The sequence below is a fragment of the Trachypithecus francoisi genome, unplaced genomic scaffold, assembly GCF_009764315.1.
Source record: "Trachypithecus francoisi isolate TF-2019V2 unplaced genomic scaffold, Tfra_2.0 Lachesis_group2, whole genome shotgun sequence".
Taxonomy (NCBI): Eukaryota; Metazoa; Chordata; class Mammalia; order Primates; family Cercopithecidae; genus Trachypithecus; species Trachypithecus francoisi.
In genome coordinates this window covers 151,099,940-151,127,238 of record NW_022681465.1, presented here as the reverse complement: position 1 = coordinate 151,127,238, position 27,299 = coordinate 151,099,940, and the positions used below count along the sequence as shown (strand labels likewise).

At 38.1% G+C, this 27,299-nt stretch overlaps 1 protein-coding gene across 1 annotated transcript; it reads left to right on the top strand.

Moving 5' to 3' along the window:
- Positions 1–12,846: 12,846 nt before the first annotated feature.
- Positions 12,847–17,142, top strand: PCDHB4 (protocadherin beta 4). The gene has a single exon (XM_033180912.1). The coding sequence runs from the start codon at positions 14,032–14,034 to the stop codon at positions 16,417–16,419; it is 2,388 nt and encodes a 795-aa protein (XP_033036803.1). The 5' UTR covers positions 12,847–14,031; the 3' UTR covers positions 16,420–17,142.
- Positions 17,143–27,299: the final 10,157 nt, after the last annotated feature.

Genomic DNA, 27,299 nt, shown 5'->3' with positions numbered 1-27,299 from the left:
AGTTACATAGAAACACAGTTCTATATACTGTTGAAATTAAATTGGTATTAATCTGAACTTGATTGGTAAAAGATATTCACTTTAATAATCAGGGAAACCACCAAGAAAATAACTAAAAAAGGTAAAAAAAAAAAAAAAAAAAGACAAGTCAATTAAAATGGAACCCAAGAAAATATGTGTTTAACACAAAAGAGAACAATGAGGAAATAAAATAACAGGATGTAGAAACCAAAGCAAATTGCCAATATAAATCTACCTTATCAGCAACTATGTTAAATGTGAAGGAATTGCACACTACAATTAAAAAGCAGAAATTGGCAGAGTGGATTTTTAAAAATGATCCAACTATAGGTTGTCTACCAAGGGACACTTTAGATTCAAAGACACACATACATTGAAAGTAAAAAGATGGAGAAATATATATTATGTAGGCTGTAACCAAAAGAGCTAGAATGCCTACATTAATATCAAGCAAAATATACTCTAAAACAAACAAAAAAGTTACTAAAAATAAAAAGTTAAGGAGGGGAATTTTACAATAGTAAAAGGGTTAATCCATCAGGAAAACATAATAATCATAAACATATAAGCATCTAATAATAGAAATCCAAAATAAGTGGAGCAAAAAGAGACACAAATGAAGAGTTAGACAATTTGACAATAATAGCTGAAGAGTTTAATTCCCCAATTTTCAATAAATGATAAAACAATGAAACAGAGTATCAATATGAGAAAAGAATACTTGAATAAAATTATAAACCAACAGTACTTGACAGAATGCTCCATCTAGCAACAGCAGAATACACGTTATTTTCAAGTGCACATGAAACATTCTCCAGGATAGACTGTATATTAGGCCATAAAACAAGTCTTAATAAATTTGAAAGAGTTAAAATCATATAAAGTATGTTTTCCAGCTACAATGAAATGAAATTAGAAAGCAGTGGCAGAAGAAAATTTGGGAAATTCACAAATATGTGGAAATTAAACATAAAAAAATGAATCAAAGAAGAAATCACAAAGGACATTATATAATATTCTGAAATGAATAAAAATGACAATGCAATGTAACAAAATTTATTGGATACAATAAAAGTTGTGCTTAGAGGGAAAATTATAGCTGAAATACCTATATATTTTAAAAAGATCTCAAATCAGTAACCCAGACTTCCACCTTAAGAAGCTAGGTAAAGGAGAGCATACTAAAACCAATACAAGGTGAAGAAAGAAAATTATTAGATTAGAGTGGAAATAAATAAAACAAAATAGAAAAACAATGGAGAAAATGAACTAAAAGTTGGTGCTTTGAAAAGATCAATAAAATTGGCAAAGCTTTAGCAAGTCTGATGATGAAAAAAGGGGACTCAAATTACTAAAATTAAGAAAAAGGAGGGAAAGTATGACCTATTTCACAGATCTTAAAGGAAATTATAAGGGAATACTATAAACAATTTTAAGCCAACAAATGAGAAAACCTAGATGAAATGGGAAAAAAAAAACAAAACCCTAGATTAAATGGAAAACACAAACTACCAAAACTGACTAAGGAGAAATAGAAAATGTGAATAGACCTGTAATTGCCAAAACTGACTAAGGAGAAATACTAGGTTGGTGCAAGAGTAGTTGTGGTTTTGCCATTACTTTCAATGGCAAAAAACGCAATGACTTTTATACCAACCTAACAAAAAACCCAAATAGACCTGTAATAAGAGATTGAACCAGTAATCAAAAACTTTCCACAAAGAAAAGCCCAGGACCAGATGGCTTCACTGGTCAATTCTATGAAATGTTTAAAGAAGAATTAACACCAGTACTTGATATACTCATTCAAAAAATACAGGAGCAGGGACCACTTCTCAACTCCATTCTACAGAGGCCAGTATTAACATGATGACAAAACCAGACAGTGATAACACAAGGAAAAAAATACATACCAATTTCCCTTATGAATATAGATGCAAACATTCTCAACAAAATGTTAGCAAACTGACTCTAGTATCACATGAAAATGATTACACACCATGGCCAAGTGAGATTTATCTCAGGAATGCAAGGTTGGTTCAGCATGTTAAAATCAAGCAATGAGCCAATTGCAGTTGTTCATATCTGTAATCCCAGCATTTTGGAAGGTCAAAGTGGAAGGAATGCTTGAGGCTAGGAGTTCAAGATCAGGATGATCAACATAACAAGACCCCATCTCTACAATTTTTTTTTTTTTTTTTTTTGAGGCGGAGTCTCACTCTGTCGCCCGGACTGGAGTGCAGTGGCCAGATCTCAGCTCACTGCAAGCTCCGCCTCCCGGGTTTACGCCATTCTCCTGCCTCAGCCTCCTGAGTAGCTGGGACTACAGGCGCCCGCCACCTCGCCCGGCTCGTTTTTGTATTTTTAGTAGAGACGGGGTTTCACCGTGTTAGCCAGGATGGTCTCGATCTCCTGACCTCGTGATCCACCCGTCTCGGCCTCCCAAAGTGCTGGGATTACAGGCTTGAGCCACCGCACCCGGCCTACAATTTTTTTTTAAAAAAAATTAGCTGAATGTGGTGGCTTGCACCTGTAATCCCAGCTACTCAGCAGTCCAAGGCATGAAGATTGCTTGAGCCCAGGAACTCGAGGCTGCAGTGAGCTATGATTGTGTCACCGCACTCCAGCCTGTGTGACCTTGTCTCAAAAAAGAAAAATAGATTTAAAAAGAGATTTAAATATACATAGTCCTAAAGTTAAAATGTTAAATTTGTACTATTTTGAATAGTCTATTTTCAAAATGAAAGAGTATTTTTAAAACTTCACCATGACTTGAGGATGGTTTTTTTCTTACTTTGAAAGGGAAGAATAAAGGAAAATTAAACATTAATTTTTGAGAGAGATAAAGGGCGAAATAATTATTAGATTTTGACTATTATTTCCTTAAATCATATTTCCAATAGCACTATTTCAAAATGTTAAGCTATCAATAATAAATGATTCATATCAATGGTTTGTGGAATTTATTGGAAATTCTTATAAAAGGAATGATCCCCGGGAATGTTCTATTAAATAGGTACATCAGATACATCAGCTGACCGTTTGAATGAAATAGCTGTAAAGCAAACAATAGTGCTCAGTGGTGAAAGCAAAGTAACTTTTACATTAGCTAACCTTCCAAACTTAAACCTGTAAGATATTTTTAAAGTCACACTCACTGAAATGTAAATGTAGGACAGAGATACTTGAATAATTAGAGTTTGACTTGAGAAATTTGTGATGGAATCTAAGATAATTTCTTTTTTTTTTTTTTTTTTGAGGCGGAGTCTCGCTCTGTCGCCCGGACTGGAGTGCAGTGGCCAGATCTCAGCTCACTGCAAGCTCCGCCTCCGGGTTTACGCCATTCTCCTGCCTCAGCCTCCTGAGTAGCTGGGACTACAGGCGCCCGCCACCTCGCCCGGCTCGTTTTTGTATTTTTAGTAGAGATGGGGTTTCACCGTGTTAGCCAGGATGGTCTCGATCTCCTGACCTCGTGATCCGCCCATCTCGGCCTCCCAAAGTGCTGGGATTACAGGCTTGAGCCACCGCGCCCGGCCTATTTCTAATAATTTTTTCTAGAATAAAAATAGTATTTGTGTTAATATATCAAAATACTCAAATATGTGATATATAACTTAGAATACATCTTTAAAATCAGAAAGTGTGGGCCGGGCGCGGTGGCTCATGCCTGTGATCCCAGCACTTTGGGAGGCCGAGGTCGGCGGATCACGAGGTCAGGAAATCGAGACCATCCTGGCTAACATGGTGAAACCCCGTCCCTACTAAAAATACAAAAAAAAAAAAAAAAAATTTGCGGGGCGTGGTGGCGAGCGCCTGTAGTCCCAGCTACTCAGGAGGCTGAGGCAGGAGAATGGCGTGAACCCGGGAGGCAGAGCTTACGGTGAGCTGAGATGGCGCCACTGCACTCCAGCCTGGGCGACAGAGCGAGACTCCATCTCAAAAAAAAATAAAAAGATATATATATATAAGAAAGTGTGGGCTTTTCAACTTTGTTCCTTTTTTCCCAAGATTGTATTCTGGGTCCCTTGCATTTTCATGTGAATGTTAGGGTCAGTTTACCAATTTCTGCAAAAAAGCCAACTGAAATTTTGATAGGGATTGCAATAAATCTGTAGAGAAATTTGGAAGGTACCAATATTTTAACAATCTTAAGTCTTCCAATCTATGAACACTTTTCATTTACTTAGATCTTCTTTAATTTCTTTCAATGATGTTTTGCAGTGTTCAGTGTTCAGTTCTCCTACTTCTTTAGTTAAGTTTATTCCTAAGCATTTTATTCCTTTTGATGATATCTATTATAAATTGAATTGTTTTCTTGATCTCATTTTTGGTTTGTTCAATGCTACTGTATAGAAATACACTTGATTTCCGCATAGTGATCTTGTATCCTGCAACCTTGCTGAACTCATTTATTTATTTTAGTAGTTTTGGTAGTAGTTTATTTTAGTAGTTTAGTAGTTTTAGTAGTATAAATTTTAGTAAATTTATTTATTTAGTAGTATTTTATTTTTTTGTGACAGAGTCTCACTCTGTCACCCCGGCTGGAGTGCAGTGGCACAATCATGGCTCACTGAAGCCTCAATCTCCCAGGTTCAAGCAATCCTCCTACCTCAGCCTCCCAAGCAGCTGGGACTACCAGTGCATGCCACCACCTCTGGATAATTTTTCTTTTCTTTTTTTTTTTTTTTTTTTTGAGAGACAAGATCTTGCTGTGTTGCTCAGGCTGGTCTCAAACTCCTGAACTCAAGTGATCCTCCTGCTTGGCCTCCCAAAGTGCTGGCATTTACAGGCATGAGCTGCCATGCCCAGCCTAAAATTTCTTTAAAATGATTTTTGTCTTTTTTCAGTGATAAGGTTCTTGCCTATATTTTACCAGAAAGCAACCAGTTTCCTGCGTATCCCTCTATTTTATCTTTCTTTGTATATTTAAAATGAAAAAAATTAAATATCGTGCTTCAGATCTGGCAACCAATTATGTAAAGTCATATGAATCCTTCAGAATGGATAATACAGCTTTTCTGACTGGGACAAAATAGTTTTCAGGTGCTCATTCTTTATATCATTAGCTTATCTTATAATTAGCTTATCCTCCATTGAGGTATAATAGATCTTTCTTTTCTCATAAATATGGCAGTTTAAGGAAATAAACTATGGCATAATATGCTAGGCCATTCTTCTAGGCCACCCTTCTTGATTGTAACTTTAAACTCTTTATCAGAACCTAAACAACTTTTCAAAAGATCTATACATATTTTTTCCAATATTTAAGGCTATAAGTAATTCATTATGTCACTCTTAATTTTTTCACCTGATTAATGATTACAACAAAAATGTTGAGTATTAGTTTTCCTTCCAATGTGTAAGTTGTATAAACATCTCTCTCTACTGGTAACTAACTGTCTCTAAAGGGAGACAAATAATTTTTAAGTTTCTAATAATAATTGAAAACTTGAATATAAATATATTTCACTTATGATAACCATGTACCCAAGGCAAGGCTGAAGCTGGGATCTAAATTATCTAAAAAGTTGTTCACCTCTCCAGCTCTACTTAGGCATATAAAAGAATGGTTTCTGGAGTCACATGGTAACAGTTTAAATCCTGGCTCTGCCATTTCACATGCTGTATGACTTTGGACAGGTTATTTAAACTCTGTGTGCCATAATTCTTAATCTTTAAAAATGTGGCTCATAAGACTGCCCACCTCATAGGGTTGCTGGGGTGATAAGATGAGTCAATATGTGTAAAATGCTTAGAATAATATCTGGTATATAGTGGACATATATGTTAACATTATTGAGATTTCATTTACTTTTGGATTGCAAAAGGAACTGAAAAGACCCAGTTCTTACTCTATGTCAACAGGTAGGAATAAGTAAACAAAGTATGGTTTGAATTTTGTCCTGAATGCATTAAATTGAATCTAACTAAAATCTGGTTACTATATTAGAAACAATTTTCTCTTTGGTTTGCCCAGGAGATTTGTTTTCCAGTTATGTCTAAAATAATATTCTTTCTTTTTATTCTTTTCAGTGTGTATTTTTATTGTTTTTCATTTAATAGTGATGCATAGTGTATCTTTTCTGATTTACTTTAAATGTGAAAGAAAATTCTAAGATGTTAATATGATTACCACCATTGATATATCCCTTATAGTAATTAATAAAAATATAATCAAAGTAAATTGAGTTATATAATGCTTAGCATGTATTATATTCTCAAAATTCTGTTTTCAATTTCAGACACGTTCATGGCTGAATATATGATCTGACAATAATCTACTTATATAGATAAAAACATCATTTGAGTGGATTAATTTATTAATTCAACCAGTATTTACTAAATAAAATCCATATATCCTTCAAAAATATATATTTTTTTGAATTTGTATCTCTTTTTTTTTTAATTTTTTTTTTATTATACTTTAAGTTCTAGGGTACATGTGCATAACGTGCAGGTTTGTTACATATGTATACTTGTGCCATGTTGGTGTGCTGCACCCATCAACTCGTCAGCACCCATCAATTCATCATTTATATCAGGTATAACTCCCAATGCAATCCCTCCCCCCTCCCCCCTCCCCATGATAGGCCCCGGTGTGTGATGTTCCCCTTCCCGAGTCCAAGTGATCTCATTGTTCAGTTCCCACCTATGAGTGAGAACATGTGGTGTTTGGTTTTCTGTTCTTGTGATAGTTTGCTAAGAATGATGGTTTCCAGCTGCATCCATGTCCCTACAAAGAATGCAAACTCATCCTTTTTTATGGCTGCATAGTATTCCATGGTGTATATGTGCCACATTTTCTTAATCCAGTCTGTCACAGATGGACCTTTGGGTTGATTCCAAGTCTTTGCTATTGTGAATAGTGCCGCAATAAACATATGTGTGCATGTGTCTTTATAGCAGCATGATTTATAATCCTTTGGGTATATACCCAGTAGTGGGATGGCTGGGTCATATGGTACATCTAGTTCTAGATCCTTGAGGAATTGCCATACTGTTTTCCATAATGGTTGAACTAGTTTACAATCCCACCAACAGTGTAAAAGTGTTCCTATTTCTCCACATCCTCTCCAACACCTGTTGTTTCCTGACTTTTTAATGATTGCCATTCTAACTGGTGTGAGATGGTATCTCATTGTGGTTTTGATTTGCATTTCTCTGATGGCGAGTGATGATGAGCATTTTTTCATGTGTCTGTTGGCTGTATGAATGTCTTCTTTTGAGAAATGTCTGTTCATATCCTTTGCCCACTTTTTGATGGGGTTGTTTGTTTTTTCTTATATATTTGTTTGAGTTCTTTGTAGATTCTGGATATTAGCCCTTTGTCAGATGAGTAGATTGCAAAAATGTTCTCCCATTCTGTAGGTTGCCTGTTCAATCTGATGGTAGTTTCTTTTGCTGTGCAGAAGCTCCTTAGTTTAATGAGATCCCATTTGTCAATTTTTGCTTTTGCTGCCGTTGCTTTTGGTGTTTTAGACATGAAGTCCTTGCCCATGCCCATGTCCTGAATGGTATTACCTAGGTTTTCTTCTAGGGTTTTTATGGTATTAGGTCTAACATTTAAGTCTCTAATCCATCTTGAATTAATCTTCGTATAAGGAGTAAGGAAAGGATCCAGTTTCAGCTTTCTACTTACGGCTGGCCAATTTTCCCAGCACCATTTATTAAATAGGGAATCCTTTCCCCATTTCTTGTTTCTCTCAGGTTTGTCAAAGATCAGATGGCTGTAGATGTGTGGTATTATTTCTGAGGACTCTGTTCTGTTCCATTGGTCTATATCTCTGTTTTGGTACCAGTACCATGCTGTTTTGGTTACTGTAGCCTTGTAGTATAGTTTGAAGTCAGGTAGCGTGACGCCTCCAGCTTTGTCCTTTTGACTTAGGATTGTCTTGGCAATGCGGGCTCTTTTTTGGTTCCATATGAACTTTAAAGCAGTTTTTTCCAATTCTGTGAAGAAACTCATTGGTAGCTTGATGGGGATGACATTGAATCTATAAATAACCTTGGGCAGTATGGCCATTTTCACGATATTGATTCTTCCTATCCATGAGCATGGTATGTTCTTCCATTTGTTTGTGTCCTCTTTTATTTCACTGAGCAGTGGTTTGTAGTTCTCCTTGAAGAGGTCCTTGACATCCCTTGTAAGTTGGATTCCTAGGTATTTTATTCTCTTTGAAGCAATTGTGAATGGAAGGTCATTCCTGATTTGGCTCTCTGTTTGTCTATTACTGGTGTATAAGAATGCTTGTGATTTTTGCACATTAGTTTTGTATCCTGAGACTTTGCTGAAGTTGTTTATCAGCTTAAGGAGATTTTGGGCTGAGACAATGGGGTTTTCTAAATATACAATCATGTCATCTGCAAACAGGGACAATTTGACTTCTTCTTTTCCTAACTGAATACCCTTGATTTCTTTCTCTTGCCTGATTGCCCTAGTCAGAACTTCCAACACTATGTTGAATAGGAGTGGTGAGAGAGGGCATCCCTGTCTTGTGCCAGTTTTCAAAGGGAATTTTTCCAGTTTTTGCCCATTCAGTATGATATTAGCTGTGGGTTTGTCATAAATAGCTCTTATTATTTTGAGGTACGTTCCATCAATACCGAATTTATTGAGCGTTTTTAGCATGAAGGGCTGTTGAATTTTGTCAAAATCCTTTTCTGCATCTATTGAGATAATCATGTGGTTCTTGTCTTTGATTCTGTTTATATGCTGGATTACGTTTATTGATTTGCGAATGTTGAACCAGCCTTGAAGCCCACTTGATCATGGTGGATAAGCTTTTTGATGTGCTGCTGAATCCGATTTGCCAGTATTTTATTGAGGATTTTTGCATCGATGTTCATCAGGGATATTGGTCTAAAATTCTCTTTTTTTATTGTGTCTCTGCCAGGCTTTGGTATCAGGATGATGTTGGCCTCATAACATGAGTTAGGGAGGATTCCCTCTTTTTCTATTGATTGGAAGAGTTTCAGAAGGAATGGTACCAACTCCTCCTTGTACTTCTGGTGGAATTCAGCTGTGAATCCATCTGGTCCTGGACTTTTTTTGGTTGGTAGGCTATTAATTATTGCCTCAATTTCAGAGCCTGCTATTGGTGTATTCAGGGATTCAACTTCTTCCTGGTTTAGTCTTGGAAGAGTGTAAGTGTCCAGGAAATTATCCATTTCTTCTAGATTTTCTAGTTGATTTGCGTAGAGGTGTTTATAGTATTCTCTGATGGTAGTTTGTATTTCTGTGGGGTCGGTGGTGATATCCCCTTTATCATTTTTTATTGCGTCTATTTGATTCCTCTCTCTTTTCTTCTTTATTAGTCTTGCTAGCAGTCTGTCAATTTTGTTGATCTTTTCAAAAAACCAACTCCTGGATTCATTGATTTTTTGGAGGGTTTTTTGTGTCTCTATCTCCTTCAGTTCTGCTCTGATCTTAGTTATTTCTTGCCTTCTGCTAGCTTTTGAATGTGTTTGCTCTTGCCTCTCTAGTTCTTTTAATTGTGATGTTAGAGTGTCAATTTTAGATCTTTCCTGCTTTCTCTTGTGGGCATTTAGTGCTATAAATTCCCTCTACACACTGCTTTAAATGTGTTCCAGAGATTCTGGTATGTTGTATCTTTGTTCTCATTGGTTTCAAAGAACATCTTTATTTCTGCCTTCATTTCGTTATGTACCCAGTAGTCATTCAGGGGCAGGTTGTTCAGTTTCCATGTAGTTGAGCGGTTTTGATTGAGTTTCTTAGTCCTGAGTTCTAGTTTGATTGCACTGTGGTCTGAGAGACAGTTTGTTATAATTTCTGTTCTTTTACATTTGCTGAGGAGTGCTTTAGTTCCAATTATGTGGTCAATTTTGGAATAAGTGTGATGTGGTGCTGAGAAGAATGTATATTCTGTTGATTTGGGGTGGAGAGTTCTATAGATGTCTATTAGGTCTGCTTGGTGCAGAGATGAGTTCAATTCCTGGATATCCTTGCTAACTTTCTGTCTCGTTGATCTGTCTAATGTTGACAGTGGAGTGTTGAAGTCTCCCATTATTATTGTATGGGAATCTAAGTCTCTTTGTAAGTCTCTAAGGACTTGCTTTATGGATCTGGGTGCTCCTGTATTGGGTGCATATATATTTAGGATAGTTAGCTCTTCCTGTTGAATTGATCCCTTTACCATTATGTAATGGCCTTCTTTGTCTCTTTTGATCTTTGATGGTTTAAAGTCTGTTTTATCAGAGACTAGTATTGCAACCCCTGCTTTTTTTTTATTCTCCATTTGCTTGGTAGATCTTCCTCCATCCCTTTATTTTGAGCCTGTGTATGTCTCTGCATGTGAGATGGGTCTCCTGAATACAGCAGACTGATGGGTCTTGACTCTTTATCCAGTTTTCCAGTCTGTGTCTTTTAATTGGAGCATTTAGTCCATTAACATTTAAGGTTAATATTGTTATGTGTGAACTTGATCCTGCCATTATGATATTAACTGGTTATTTTGCTCGTTAGTTGATGCAGTTTCTTCCTAGCCTCGATGGTCTTTACATTTTGGCATGTTTTTGCAATGGCTGGTACCGGTTGTTCCTTTCCATGTTTAGGGCTTCCTTCAGGGTCTCTTGTAAGGCAGGCCTGGTGGTGACAAAATCTCTAAGCATTTGCTTATCTGTAAAGGATTTTATTTCTCCTTCACTTATGAAACTTAGTTTGGCTGGATATGAAATTCTGGGTTTAAAATCCGTTTCTTTAAGAACGTTGAATATTGGCCCCCACTCTCTTCTGGCTTGTAGAGTTTCTGCCGAGAGACTGCTGTTAGTGTGATGGGCTTCCCTTTGTGGGTAACCTGACCTTTCTCTCTGGCTGCCCTTAAGAATTTTCCTTCATTTCAACTTTGGTGAATCTGGCAATTATGTATCTTGGAGTTGCTCTTCTCGAGGAGTATCTTTGTGGCGTTCTCTGTATTTCGTGAATTTGAATGTTGGCCTGCCCTACTAGGTGGGGAAGTTCTCCTGGATGATATCCTGAAGAGTTTTCCAACTTGGTTCCTTTCCCCCTCACTTTCAGGCACCCCAATCAGACGTAGATTTGGTCTTTTTACATAATCCCATACTTCTTGCAGGCTTTGTTCATTTCTTTTCTTCTTTTTTCTTTTGGTTTCTCTTCTCGCTTCATTTCATTCATTTGATCCTCAATCGCTGATACTCTTTCTTCCAGTTGATCGAGTCGGTTACTGAAGCTTGTGCATTTGTCACGTATTTCTCGTGTCATGGTTTTCTCTCTGTCATTTCATTATGAAATTTACTAAGACCTTCTCTGCATTAATTAGTCTAGCTGTCAATTCTTCCACTCTTTTTTCAAGATTTTTAGTTTCTTTGCGCTGGGTACGTATTCCTCCTTTAGCTCTGAGAAGTTTGATGGACTGAAGCCTTCTTCTCTCATCTCGTCAAAGTCATTCTCTGACGAGCTTTGATCCGTTGCTGGTGATGGGCTGCACTCCTTTTCAGGGGGAGATGCGCTCTTATTTTTTGAATTTCCAGCTTTTCTGCCCTGCTTTTTCCCCATCTTTGTGGTTTTATCTGCCTCTGGTCTTTGATGATGGTGACGTACTGATGGGGTTTTGGTATAGGTGTCCTTCCTGTTTGATAGTTTTCCTTCTAACAGTCAGGACCCTCAGCTGTAGGTCTGTTGGAGATTGTTTGAGGTTCACTCCACACCCTGTTTCCCTGGGTATCAGCAGCAGAGGTTGCAGAAGATAGAATATTGCTGAACAGCGAGTGTATCTGTCTGATTCTTACTTTGGAAGCTTCCTCTCAGGGGTGTACTCCACCCTGTGAGGTGTGGGGTGTCAGACTGCCCCTAGTGGGGGATGTCTCCCAGTTAGGCTACTCAGGGGTCAGGGACCCACTTGAGCAGGCAGTCTGTCCCTTCTTAGATCTCAACCTCGGTGTTGGGAGATCCACTGCTCTCTTCAAAGCTGTCAGACAGAGTCATTTGCGTCTGCAGAGGTTCCTGCTGCTTTTGTTGTTGTTGTTGTTAACTGTGCCCTGTCCCCAGAGGTGGAGTCTACAGAGACAGGCAGGTTTCCTTGAGCTGCTGTGAGCTCCACCCAGTTCCAGCTTCCCTGCGGCTTTGTTTACCTACTTAAGCCTCAGCAATGGCTGGCGCCCCTCCCCCAGCCTCGCTGCTGCCTTGTGGTTAGATGGCAGACTGCTATGTTAGCAATGAGGGAGGCTCCGTGGGCGTGGGACCCTCCTGCCCAGGTGTGGGATATATTCTCCTGGTGTGCCTGTTTGCTTAAAGCGCAGTATTGGGGTGAGATTCACCCGATTTCCAGGTGTTGTGTGTCTCAATTCTCCTGGCTAGGAAAAGGGATTCCCTTCCCCCTTGCGCTTCCCAGGTGAGGTGATGCCTCGCCCTGCTTCAGCTCTCGCTGGTCGGGCTGCAGCAGCTGACCAGCACCGATTGTCCGGCACTCCCTAGTGAGATGACCCCAGTACCTCAGTTGAAAATGCATAAATCACCGGTCTTCTGTGTCGCTCGCGCTGGGAGTTGGAGACTGGAGCTGTTCCTATTCAGCCATCTTGCTCCGCCCCTCAAAAATAATTTTTACTAATACTTTCTATCACTATCAGAATCTGAAATCTCAGATTTCATGCTTTAAAAATAATTCATTTAACATGAATTATAAATTATTATTTGAGTTGGATAATTAAATAAAATAACAAGATATGTAAGGGGAGAAAATCTTATATGTGGCAAGATAAGTGGTGCTCCATTCAATATATTAATTGCAACCAGTAAATTGATTAACTGTGTCTCAGTGGTACCATTCTTTCTTTGAGAGTAATCACAGTAGCTGCATGCTGTAGTGGGATCCATTTTATGCACACGTCTCTTTACTTCACCATATCTGAGTAGAGACAGCCTAAGTCACCCTTTGGTCACAGAATAAAATATTTTAAATCAGTGCTTCTTGTTTCCCCCAAAATTAGCTGGTCAAGGAATAAGATATCTGGGATACAAAAGGTGAATGTGGTAACAGGCAAACTCATTATAAAATATAGATTATATCTATCTCACTAAATAAGTTCAGCTTAAAACCTTTATCTTCACAAAATTCTGTGACTGTTACTCACTTTTGTCTTGACATTATCCTCATAATAGTCATGTAGAATAATCAAGTCCTGTCACCCTCTGAGCTTCAGTTTCAGTTTCTTTATCTTTTATTTCCTTTTTAGTTATAAGAATCTGTGATTCTAATACTATTTGCCTTACTCCTATGTTCAGTGTAGGTTCACACCGTAAATTACCTGATACAAAACAAGATACCTGTTTATTCACCTGTATTACTATTTGCACGTTAAAGTAGGAAAATAGAACCTGTCATTTCAAAGTAGTTCCCCTTTAGACCGTGTATAGAGAACATCTTAAACTTTTGCATCATCACAAAGTTCTCACATTCTTAAAAAGAACATATGTAACAATTATGAATTGAATTGGAAGTGTATAAAAATTTGTCTCCTGTGTTTGGATTATGTAAAGAAATGGAGTTCTTTGAAGTTTCACTGATAAGGGTGTGGGGAGACTGAGATATCTTCTTGATTTGTGCTCATGATTATTCTGGTTCATGCACTGTAATGAAATAACCTTTTAAATTATGCAGTTTAATGTAATAACAAAGTTTGTAAAAATTCTGTACAGTTAAAAATGGCTTTCATTTGAAAACTTCCCAAATACGCTGTCTTGAAGTTGTTAATTTCTCAGTCAAGACGCAGGGTGGCGCTGCAGGCTAAGTTGTGAATAAAGAGCCCTAAAAAGCTCGCGTATTCTTTTGTGTCGCTTAGACGCAATAAAAAACACACGGAAGAAGCGTTGCAAGGAGTGCAGGTTTATCAACGGCTTGGGGCAGCGATATACTAAACAAATTTAATATTAAAAGCAACTGTGTGACAATTCCTCCAAGCAAGATTTTAGAATTGAATGTCTAAAGTCTTGTTGTGGTTGCTGAAGGGATTGGATATAAGGACCTGGACTCCAACATGAAGAAGCTAGGGAGAATTCATCCAAACAGGCAAGTGTTGGCCTTTATTTTGATGGTGTTCTTGTCTCAGGTTCGCCTCGAGCCTATTCGTTATTCTGTATTGGAGGAAACAGAGAGCGGCTCCTTTGTAGCTCATCTGACCAAGGATCTGGGCCTGGGAATTGGGGAACTGGCCGCCCGGTCAGCCGGGGTGGTGTCTGACGATGACAAGCAGCGTTTGCAGCTGGATCGTCAGACTGGAGATTTGCTTCTGAGGGAGAAACTAGACCGGGAAGAGCTCTGTGGTCCTATTGAACCGTGTGTACTGCATTTCCAAGTGTTCCTGGAAATGCCCGTGCAATTTTTTCAAGGAGAATTATTGATCCAGGACATAAATGATCACTCTCCAGTATTCCCTGAAAGGGAAGTGCTCTTGAAAATACCAGAAAATAGCCAGCCGGGGACTCTATTTCCGTTGCTAATAGCTGAGGATTTGGATGTGGGCAGCAATGGTCTCCAAAAATACACAATCAGCCCCAATTCTCATTTTCACATTCTCACTCGAAATCATAGTGAGGGCAAGAAATACCCAGATTTGGTGCAGGACAAACCACTGGATCGAGAGGAGCAACCTGAGTTCAGCTTAACCCTCGTGGCGCTGGATGGTGGGTCTCCACCTAGGTCTGGCACTGTCATGGTTCGAATCCTGATCATGGACATCAATGACAATGCTCCTGAGTTTGTGCACACTCCATATGGGGTGCAGGTCCTGGAAAACAGTCCCCTAGACTCTCCAATTGTTAGGGTCTTAGCTAGAGACGTAGATGCTGGAAACTTCGGGAGTGTTTCTTATGGCTTATTCCAAGCATCAGATGAAATTAGACAAACTTTCTCAATAAATGAAGTCACGGGAGAAATAAAACTGAAAAAAAAATTGGATTTCGAAAAAATTAAATCTTACCATGTAGAAATTGAGGCCACAGATGGAGGAGGCCTTTCTGGGAAAGGCACTGTAGTCATAGAAGTGGTGGATGTGAATGACAATCCCCCAGAACTTATCCTATCTTCACTCACCAGCTCCATCCCAGAAAATGCTCCTGAGACAGTAGTCTCTATCTTCCGAATTCGAGATAGAGATTCCGGAGAAAATGGAAAGACGATTTGCTCCATTCCAGATAATCTGCCGTTTGTTCTAAAACCAACTTTGAAGAACTTTTACACCCTGGTAACAGGTAGACCACTGGACAGAGAGACCAGAGCCGAGTACAACATCACCATCACCGTCACTGATCTGGGGACACCCAGGCTGAAAACCCAGCAGAGCATAACCGTGCAGGTCTCTGACGTCAATGACAACGCCCCCACCTTCACCCAAACCTCCTATACCCTGTTTGTCCGCGAGAACAACAGCCCCGCCCTGCACATCGGCAGTGTCAGCGCCACAGACAGAGACTCAGGTACCAACGCCCAAGTCACATACTTGCTGCTGCCGCCCCAGGACCCGCACCTGCCCCTCGCCTCCTTGGTCTCCATCAACGCAGACAACGGCCACCTGTTCGCCCTCAGGTCGCTGGACTACGAGGCCCTGCAGGAGTTCGAGTTCCGCGTGGGCGCCACAGACCGCGGCTCCCCAGCGCTGAGCAGCGAGGCGCTGGTGCGCGTGCTGGTGCTGGACGCCAACGACAACTCGCCCTTCGTGTTGTACCCGCTGCAGAACGGCTCCGCGCCCTGCACCGAGCTGGTGCCCCGGGCGGCCGAACCGGGCTACCTGGTGACCAAGGTGGTGGCGGTGGACGGCGACTCGGGTCAGAACGCCTGGCTGTCGTACCAGCTGCTCAAGGCCACGGAGCCCGGGCTGTTCGGCGTGTGGGCGCACAATGGCGAGGTGCGCACCGCCAGGCTGCTGAGTGAGCGCGACGCGGCCAAGCACAGGCTGGTGGTGCTGGTCAAGGACAATGGCGAGCCTCCGCGCTCGGCCACCGCCACGCTGCACGTGCTCCTGGTGGACGGCTTCTCCCAGCCCTACCTGCCTCTCCCTGAGGCGGCCCCGGCCCAGGCCCGGGCCGACTCGCTCACCATCTACCTGGTGGTGGCGTTGGCCTCGGTGTCGTCGCTGTTCCTCTTGTCGGTGCTCCTGTTCGTGGCGGTGCGGCTGTGCAGGAGGAGCAGGGCGGCCTCGGTGGGTTGCTGCTTGGTGCCTGAGGGCCCCTTTCCAGGGCATCAGGTGGGTGTGAGCGGCACCGAGACCCTGTCCCAGAGCTACCAGTACGAGGTGTGTCTGACAGGAGACTCTGGGACTGGTGAGTTCAAGTTCCTGAAGCCAGTATTTCCTAATCTCTTGGTTCAGGACACCGGAAGGGAAGTTAAGGAAAACCCCAACTTCAGGAATAGCTTTGTATTCAGTTAAGTGTTGTATTTAGTTTAGTGAACCGTTTATTAGTTTTGTCAAACTTCCCATTGCAATGCCTTTATTTTAAAAATTTGTCTACTTATCTAAATATTCATACCACAATTTCAAATCTACGCATGTCCCTGATAGAGCTAAATTTGTCCCTTTTTTATTGCTATTAATTGCACTTAACATTTTTAGTTATACTGGATATTGAGCATGGGTTTTCTCTATATTTGATCTATTGGTGGTTAATCTTTCTGTAACCATAAATTACTCAATTAGGATAAAAATAAATTATATTTTAATGAAATCCTTAAATTAACATCTTTTTAATGGAACATTTAAGTGAATATATGAACTCTTGAATTTCTCAATATTTGTTGTGCCTGTCTTTACCATGTAACTTAATGTTTGCAAGGCCAGAGTGTTTGAAATTTTTGTATTTAACTTTATAATTACCTTGTCCTTCCTGGTTGACTATACTAGGCTAAGCCCTCTTAATAGCCATGAGTATAAAATTTAATATATTTGTTTTTCACAAACTGTATATAAACATGCACTTCATTACATTAGTAACACACTAAAATTGTGGTCCTTTTCTTCTCGTGACCACCATATGTCTAGTGATTATTTTGTTTATTTGGTTGCTACTTACCTAGCACATTGTAATGATCCATAAATGCTAATATTAAATTTTGTAAAAATAACTTATTTATAAATAATTATTAAAGAGAAAAATCTCAGATAATTTGCCATAACCTTTCAATAAATAAAACTGTTAAATCACGGCCTGATATCATCTTAAAAAAAAAAAAACTTAGAATCTGAAATAAGCCCCAAATTTCTCCCCAAAATCAAGACTCTTGAGAGCATCATAGGTCTCCTTGTGCTCCCTTTTACTCCCTATAAATAGAAATGCAAGTATACTTTAATATGTATATATTTTTTGGTTTTCCTACAGCTTCTCCCCATCTTTCAAAAGAATCAGGAAATTTCGGCCGGGCGCGGTGGCTCAAGCCTGTAATCCCAGCACTTTGGGAGGCCGAGACGGGCGGATCAGGAGGTCAGGAGATCGAGACCATCCTGGCTGACACGGTGAAACCCCGTCTCTACTAAAAAATACAAAAAACTAGCCGGGCGAGGTGGCGGGCGCCTGTAGTCCCAGCTACTCTGGAGGCTGAGGCAGGAGAATGGCATAAACCCAGGAGGCGGAGCTTGCAGTGAGCTGAGATCTGGCCACTACACTCCAGCCTGGGCGACAGAGCGACACTCCGTCTCAAAAAAAAAAAAAAAAAAAAAAAAAAAAAAAAAAAAATCAGGAAATTTCTTCTGCACCTTGGCTATTCTGTTTAAATGTTTAAATCTGGTAATCAGTTGATTTCAGGTTTTTCATTGTACATTACTTTGCAGATATGGACAGTCTTTACAAAAATAATTTTTAAATGCTTAATTATTTTTGTTTGTTCTTTAATGTAAACTTCAGTTATTTTGAATTAATTTAACTTCTCCATTATGCCAAAGTTGCATTGCATGAAATAAGTATTATTTTTTCCTTGTATAGACTGGAACAGTAATAACTTTATCTGAATTATAATTGTTTTATGCTGTGATCAGTAAGTCCAGTAAACCAGGTAAAGTTGTATGGATATAACTATAGGACACCTTTATTTTACTTTTGGCAGAATATGAGCAATTGAAGAACTTGCTTTATAATCTAACATTTATTTTTAAATCTCAAGTATCATCCTACTGGAGTTAAATTACTTGCACTTTTCCGTAAATTACTCTTTTTTTCTAAACATGTAATGAAATAAAAAGGAAAATTGACCAAGTTATTCTTGAAACATTTTTTAAGCATTTATTCAATTTAAAAATCAAGAAGAGATAAAAGTGAGAATAGAATATAACATACAAATATATAAGACATAAATGTGGTAGCCAACTTTAATGTCTCCTTCCATTTATTATTAGCTATTTAAATGAAATAGCTTTGAGGCCGGGCATGGTGGCTCATGCCTATAATCCCAGCAGTTTGGGAGGCAGGGGGATCGCCTGAGGCCAGGAGTTCAAGACCAGCCTGGGCAAAATGGCGAAACCCCGTCTCTAAAAAAAACACAAAAATTAGCTGGGTGTGGTGGTGCACACCTGTAATCCCAGCTAGAGGAGTGACTGAAGCAGGAGAATTCCTTGAACCCAGGAGGTGGAGGTTGTGGTGAGCCGCACCTCCAGCCACAGAAATCATACCACTGCACTCCAGCCTGGGCGACAGAGTGAGACTCTGTCTCAAAAAAAAAAAAAAAAAAAAAGGAATGAAATAGCTTTTATTTATGGCAAGTAAGAAATCTGGTTGAAGTTTTCACCAACTATGATGAAAGTCCGAAATCTTTTTTTGTTGTTGTTTATGCAGGGTAAGTCCAATTTATATAATCACCCAAATGAGACCGTTCAAATAAACACCCCAAACCCACATCATCCTTGGATGTATTCATAAAGCATGAATTATTCCTTACCACCTAGAGGCTACTACCAGACTTTGGTATAGTATAGATCAACATTTAAAAATTCAATTATTAGAATTTAGTTGTAAACATGATCCAAATAACTTTCACAACATGCATACCTTATGAAAATAGGCCAGTTCTCTTGTCACAGAATAAAATTAGAGAATGGAGGCCAAGAATCTTGATAATAACACCCATTCCAACAGGTATTTTCTCAAATTAATCTATTATATATGCATCTTTTACAGTTCCTCTGCTATTGTTATTTTTAGGCACAGCATATAATGAATTTAACACACGCTGTTTTGGAGACAGAAATTCTGAAGGCAATGTAGCCCATCTCCATTTAGAATCCCCTCTTCTTGGCTGGGTATGGTGGCTCATGCCTGTAATCGCAGCAGTTTGGGAGGCCATGTGGGGAGGATCGCTTGAGGCCAGGAGTTTGAGACCAGCGATCTCTGCTCACTGCAAGCTCCACCTCCCGGGTTCATGCCATTCCCCTGCCTCAGCCTCCCGAGTAGCTGGGACTATAGGAACCTGCCACCGTGCCTGGCTAATTTTTTTTTTTTTTTTTTTTTTTAATTAGAGATGGGGTTTCACCGTGTCAGCCAGGATGGTCTCGATCTCCTGACCTCGTGATCCGCCTGCCTCGGCCTCCCAAAGTGCTAGGATTACAGGCGTGAGCCGCCGTGCCCGGCCGAGAACCCTGTTTCAACAACCACAACAAAAAGTTAGCTGATCATGGACACATCTGTAGTCCCAGCTACTTGGGAAGCTGAGGCAGGAAGATCGCCTGAGCCTAAGAGTTTGAGGCTGTAGTGAGCTACGATCATGCCACTGCACTCCAGCCTGGGAGACCCAGCAAGACCCTGTCTCAAAACAAAACAAAACAAAACAAAAACAAAATCATCCCCTCTTCCTTTACTATCAAAAGTTACAAAATATATTTTGAATAGTCTAAGGTTAAAGCTTATGCATATATTTAGTGAAATTCTGCTTCCAGAGTAGATGGATTATCTAGCAGCAGAAAGCAACTCTAAAAATTGGTTAAAATGTAAAATTATCTGTTTGAAGTAACTGATAACAGATAATATAGTAAGATCTGAATGGGCCAAGATTCCTGAGAAGCAAAATTCTTGGAGGTGAAAACTGACTCCTGACAGGAGTTTTACCCTGAGAAAATATGCTAAGTCTGAGAACAAACAAAAAGCTTTTGTCAGAGACAGAGTAACTTGGGGTCCACCGGAAGATTCAAGTTCATGGCCAAATTTTCCCCTCAGGACACTTGTCAAACTCAGGGAAGCCCAGGGAAAAAACCTAAAAACCTAATTGGAAAATTTCTGAAAAGCAAAGTGAACTTCTAATAGTCTTGTAGAAACGTTAGAGTTTAGGACCTGCCATGGGGAGGGGCTGTGGAGAATATACCAAGTTCTCAGCTGAAAATTCTGGAGAGCTGGAACCTTGACAAAACCCAGTGCCTGTTTCAGCTGAGATGATCTGTTTAGACAGAACTCTATCAAGTTAACAGAGGAAAAGGTGAACTCTTGTTGGAGGAAGATAGTATTTTAACCTTGGATAGCTTTTTATGTAAATATTCAGCATTCAATAAAAAATTCCTAGGTACACACACCAAAAACTGGATAACGAATAAAACCAAGAGAAAAAAAAAGACAATAAAAATTACCCATAGATGATTCAGATATTAAGATTAACTGAATGATGTTAAAATAAGTAAGACTAATATGTTAAAAATAAAGAACAACAGAGAAAATAAAGAGATAATTTCACTGGAGAATTGAACTTTAAAAGTGGAAGTTAGTTCTAGAACTGAAAAATTATATTATCTGAAATTAAAACTATATAAATGGTTTAATGTCATAGTCATAAAAGAATACAGGATTAGTGGATGCAAGTCAATTAAATATTAACATCCAAATGTAAGCACAGAGAATAAAATAATAAAAAATACAGAAAAGAACATTAGTGATATATGGAATGTAATTTTTAAAAATGCTAACATACTAAAAGAGAAAACAAGAATGAGGAATAAGCAATATTTGAAGAGATAATGATAAAGAATTTTCTAAAGTTGGTGAAAATCCTTAATCTTTCAAGATATTCAAGAAATAAATAATAACAGGCTAAATAAAAACAAAGCCCACTTATGCATATCGTAGGAGAGCTTCTCAAGACCAAAGTTGAAGAGATAATTTTAAAACCAACCATATAAGAAATAACACATTCCTGTTAAAGGAGCATCAGTAAAATGGAGAGTTGACTTTTCAACATAAATCAGGAAATCAAAAGACAAAGGAATGACATCTTTAAAGTCCTGAAAGAAAATTACTACCAGGCTAGAATTCTGTTGCCAGCAAACATATCCTTCAAAAATGAATGCAGTTTTCAGACAAAAATTAAGAATTAATGACAGTCATACCTGCATGAAAAGAAATACTTTTTTTTTTTGAGACAGAGTCTCACTCTGTTGCCCAGACTGGAGTGCAGTGGCACAATCTTGGCTCACTGCAATCTCCGCCTCCTGGGTTCAAGCTATTCTCCCCATCTCAGCCTCCTGAGTATCTGTGATTACAGACATGTGCCGCCACGCCTGGCCAATTTTTCTATTTTTAGTAGAGACAGGGTTTCACCATGTTAGCCCGGCTGGTCTCAAACTCCTGACCTCAAGGGATCTGCCCGCCTTGGCCTCTGAAGGTGTTGGGATTACAGGTGTGAGCTACTGCATCTGGCTGAGAAATACTTTTAATGAAATGCACTAGGCAGAAGGAAAACAATCCAAAAGAAATCACAGAATTGCAGGAATAAATGAAGAGCAATAAGAAAGGTCAATGTAAATGAATGTTGATTGAATATTGATTATACAAGGCAATAATATTAATACTAGTTTCTTAAAGGATTTAAATTATATATAAAATTTAAATTTATAACAATAATGTAAAAGGCAAAGGTATAAATAGAGTTAAAAAGTGTTAAGGCTGTAAGCATTATCATGCAAGTAGTAAAATTAATAATGTGTGTTAGATTCTTGTATATTGAAGATGCATGCTGTAATTTCTTGGATAATCCTCAAAGTAATAAAACAGTAATTGAAGGAAAAAAATTAAAAATATTTGAATAATCCAAAAGAAAAATTAAACTTTAGTGACAAATAGAAAAATAATTAGATGGAAGTATGAATGGAAAGAGATCAGATATTATATTAATTTTATTTGGATTAAGTAATCCAATTAAACAACAAAAATTGTCAGACTAAAGAAAAACTCAACTCTGTGCTATCAAATAAGTGTGTGTGTGAACACAGAAAGAGTGAAGATTTAAAGAATTGGATAAGGTATATAGTAATATAAACACTAGCCAAAATAAATCTAGGTAGGTATACTTACATAAGACAAAAGAGACTTTAAGGAAAGATACATTACTAGAGACAAGGAGAAGTTTTTAATAACAGTAAAGAGGGAAATATACTAGAAATATGTTAGTTTTAAGCCTGAATATATCCCAATTAGATAACTACAAAATATATAAAGTTGCCAGAATACAAAGTAGACAAACCCAGTTACACTGGGAGATTTAATACAACTCTCTCAATTCCTATTAGAATAAGAAGAAAAAACACACATACAAAAAATATTGAAGATCCGAACCACACGAACATCATATTCAAATAAATTGACATACATAGCACACTGGAGCGTACACATTCTTCTTACATGCTTGTGGGATATATAAAAATTGTTCATGTTCTTTGTCATGAATGAAGCCTCAAATATTTAAAAAAAGAATTGAGACCGGGCACAGTGGCTCACACCTGTAATCCCAGCAGTTCAGGAGGCAGAGACGGGCGGATAACGACGTCAGGAGTTTGAAACCAGCCTGGTCATCATGGTGAAACCCCGTCTCAACTAAAAATACAAAAATTACCAGGATATGCTGGTGGGCACCTGTAATCCCAGCTACTTGGGAGGCTGAGGCAGGAAAATTGCTAGAAACCGGGAGGCGGAGGTTTGAGTGAGCTGAGATCGTGCCACTGCACTGCAGCCTGGGCGACAGAGCAAACTCCGTCTCGAGGGGGGAAAGAAATTTAAACGACTCGGAGTATGTTCTTTGACCACAGTGGAATTAAGCCAGAAACAAAAATATAATAAGAAATCTCCAAATATTTTAAAATTAAATTGCATAATCCATGAGTCAAAAAGAAATCACAACAGAAATTTCCAAATATTTTGAACAGGGAAAAATTAAGACCTGGCATATCAAAACAGTACTTAGAGGGAAATTTAAAATCTTAAACGCACATGTTAGAAAAGCAAGGCTAAAAATCAATAATCTAAGCTTTCATCTCAAGAAGCTAGAAAAAGAACAGCAAATCAAATGCAAATAAAGATGGAAGACAATTTTGTACACACACACATAGGCAGAAACAAAATAAATGATAAATACTCAACAGAGGAAATCAGTGAAGTGAAAAGTTGGTTTCCACAATGATTAAAATTTAAAACTCTTTGACTTATCAAGATAAAAAGAGGGAAAACACCAACTGCCAATATCAGGATAAAAAAACCACAACTATTGGCCGGGCGTGGTGGCTCACGCCTGTAATCCCGGCACTTTGGGCGGCCGAGACGGGCGGATCACGAGGTCAGGCGATCAAGACCATCCTGGCTAACACGGTGAAACCCCATCTCTACTAAAAATACAAAAAATTAGCCCGGCATGGTGGTGGGCGCCTGTAGTCCCAGCTACTCGGGAGGCTGAGACAGGAGAATGGCGTGAACCCGGGGGGGCGGAGCTTGCAGTGAGTGGAGATCACGCCACTACCCTCCAGCCTGGGGTACAGAGGGAGACTCCGTCTCAACAAACAACAACAAACTACCAACCTACAGACATTTAAAATATAAAAAGGAAATATTATGAACAATTTTATGCCAACAAAGTTGACAATTTATGTAAAACAGAAACCATCCTTTAAAAACAGGACAAAATTCTGGAGGCTGAGGCAGGAGAATGGCGTGAACCCCGGGGGCGGGGGGAGCTTGCAGTGAGCTGAGATCCGGCTGCTGTACTCCAGCCTGGGCGACAGAGCGAGACTCTGTCTCAAAAAGAAAAAAAAAGGACAACATTAAGATCTGATTAGTCATATCTATTATATTAATGAAAGTTGTTCATTAAAAACCTTCCCACTCTAATTCACAGCAGTGAATTCTCCCAAATATTTATGTCAAAATTATCACTAATTTGTACGAACTCCTTCAGAGAGTAGAAAAATAGACAACATTTTCCAAATCGTTTGGGTGCCAGCATAAATCTGAATAGGTTATAACATTCAAACCTGAACAGGATATTATAAGAAATGAAAATTACCAACTATTCCTTTTTTATAAATAGGTATGGAAAATTCATTTTTAAAAATATTAGCAAATAAAAATTTAAAATGTATAAAAGAGAAATAATTATTGGAAAATGGAGTTTATTTTAGGAATACAGAGACAGTTTAATATTTGAAAATTGATCATTATAACTTACCATATTAAAAGATAAAAAAAGATTATTTCAATGGATACAGGAAAAAGTCATGTAATAAAATTCAACACACAGTAGTGGTAAAATTATTAGCAAACTAAAATCAAAGGGAACTTTCAGAGTGACTTTAAAAACCTACAGGAAACATCATGAATGATAAGTTTTCAAAAACTTTCCCCTGGAGATCAAGAATGAAACAAGGATACCTGTCTTTTCTTCTCCAATTTAGTATTCTGTCACAGGTCCTAAACAGCGGAATAAAGCAAAGAAGAAATAAAAGGCACTCTGATTCGAAGGGAAAAAATAAAAATGTCTTTTTAAGTAGACATGATTGTATACATTGAAAGCCATGAAGAATCTACAGGCTACTAGAATTAACAAATGAAGTTAACAATGCCGCTGGATACAAGGTCAACATACAAACATGAGTTCTATTTCTATACAGCAACAAAAAAGTGAAAAATTTAAATATTATGCACAATAATTTCAAAAATAGCAGCTATTTATAAACAAATCTAGTTGAATATTTATAAGACTTCTACATTGAAAACTAAAATATTGAGAGAGCTTAAAGAAGATCTAAATAATTACGGGAGTATACAATGTTCACTAGTTGGAAGACTGAGTGTTGGGAATATGTCAGCTCTCCCTTAGTCATTCTACAGATTCAATAAAATCTTAAAATTTCAGCAGCTTTCTTTGTGAAAATTAATGAGCTGAAAGTTAAGTTTATTTGAAAATACAAAAACAGTAATAACCAAAGGAACCTTGATGAAAAGGAACCAAACTGGAGATACTACACCAAAGTCATGATCCATAGAAGAAAGAGTTAATAAGCTGGACTTCATTAAAATTAAAACTTTCTGCTCTGCAAAAGATACTATGAAGAGAATGAAAAGACAAGACATAAACTAGGAGAAAATATTTGCAAAAGACATATCTGATAAAGGACTGTTATTCAAAATACACAAAGAATGACTGAAACTGAGCAACAAGAACCCAACTTAAAAATGAGCCAAAGACCTTAACAGACACCTCACCAAAGAAGATATGCAGGTGGCAAATAAACATATGAAAAGATTCTCCACATCATATATTAATATTAACAGAGAAATGTAAATTAAAATAACAGTGAAATACGACTACACACCTATTAGAATGACCAAACTCCAGGATACTAACAGTGCCAAATGCTGGTAATGAGAGCAACAGGAGCTCTCTTTCATTGCTGGTGGGAATGCAAAATGGTACAGACACTTTGGAAGACAGTTTGGCAGCTTGATAAAAAACAAAATATACTTTTACCATGTTATCCAGCACTCTTGTTCCTTAGTATTTGCCCAAAGGAGTTGAAATTTATGTTCACACAAAAACCTGCACAGGGACGTTTATAGCAGTTTCATTCATAATTGCCAAAACTTGGAAGCAACCAAGATGTCAGTTAGTAGGTGAATGGATAAACAAACTGCAGTTCATTCAACCCGTAGAATACTATTCAGCATCAAAAAGAAATGAGCTACCAACCCGTGAAAAGACATTGAGAAAATCTAAACGAATATTACTAAATGAAAGAAGCCAATCTGAAAAGACTACATACCGTATGATTTCAACTACATGATGCTCTAGAAAAAGCAACACTGTGGCATAAAAAAATCCATTTACATTGGGTTCTAAGGGAGGGAGGGAGGTATAAATAAGTGTAGCACAGGGGATTTTTAGGGCAGTGAAACTACTTTGTATGACACTATAAAGGTGAATACACATCATTTTTAATTTGTCCAAAGCCATAGAATATACAGCACCAAGAGTGAGCCCTAATGTAAACTATGGGCTCCAGGTTATAATGATGTGCCAATGTAGATTCATTAGCTGTAGTAAATGAACCACTCTGGTGGAGGATGTTGATAATGGGTGAGGCTGTGCTTGTGTGGGAACAGGGGTACATATGAAATCTCTGTACTTTACTCTCATATTTGCTGTGAACCTAAAACCATTCTAAAAATTAAAGTCTACTTTTAAAAAACTGGAGAACTTACTTCTTAGATAACAAAACTCATGATAAAGCTATAATAATTAACACAATGAGTTATTATAGGGTAAACAAGATTGAATAAAACATCTTCAGAGCTATGGTTACCTAATTTATAACAAAGATGACATTTCAAAAACAATGGAAAATTGATTGTTTTTTAAATAGATGGTGCAAATGTTTAAGGCATTCAGATACTTATATTTTAAAACTTTTGACTCCAACCTCATTCACTTGAAAAATTAATTTCAGGTTGATTATAGCTCTAAATATGAAAAGTGGAATAATTAATCTTTCAAAATACATCATATAAGAATATTTCCATGACCTTGGAGTATGTGAACATTTAAATAGAACACAAAAAATGCTAATCATAAATGAAAATTATTGACAAATCTGACTAAAGTGAAGAAATTGTATTCATCAAAGACACATAATAGACTTGAAATATAAACCATAGAGTAGGAAAAGATATTTGCAATACGTATATCTAAAAAAGGACTTATACCCAGAATAATATGAGAATAAGCAAACAGGCAAATGCCTCCCCCCAAAAAAGTAAAAAGGTTTGCATAAGCCCTTCACAGGATTGTATACTAATGGCTGATAAACAGGAAAATGTGCTCAAATTGTTTAATCACTGGGGAAAATGCTAACTAAAATTACAATATGATATCACCAAACACTAACTAGAGTGGTTTAAAATGGAAAAGATAGCATCAAATGTTGGCAAGAATGTGGAGCAACTGGAACTCTCATACTTTGCTGGTATTAGTAAAACTACTTGAGAAAACTTTCCCATTATCTGCTAAAGGAACATATATGTG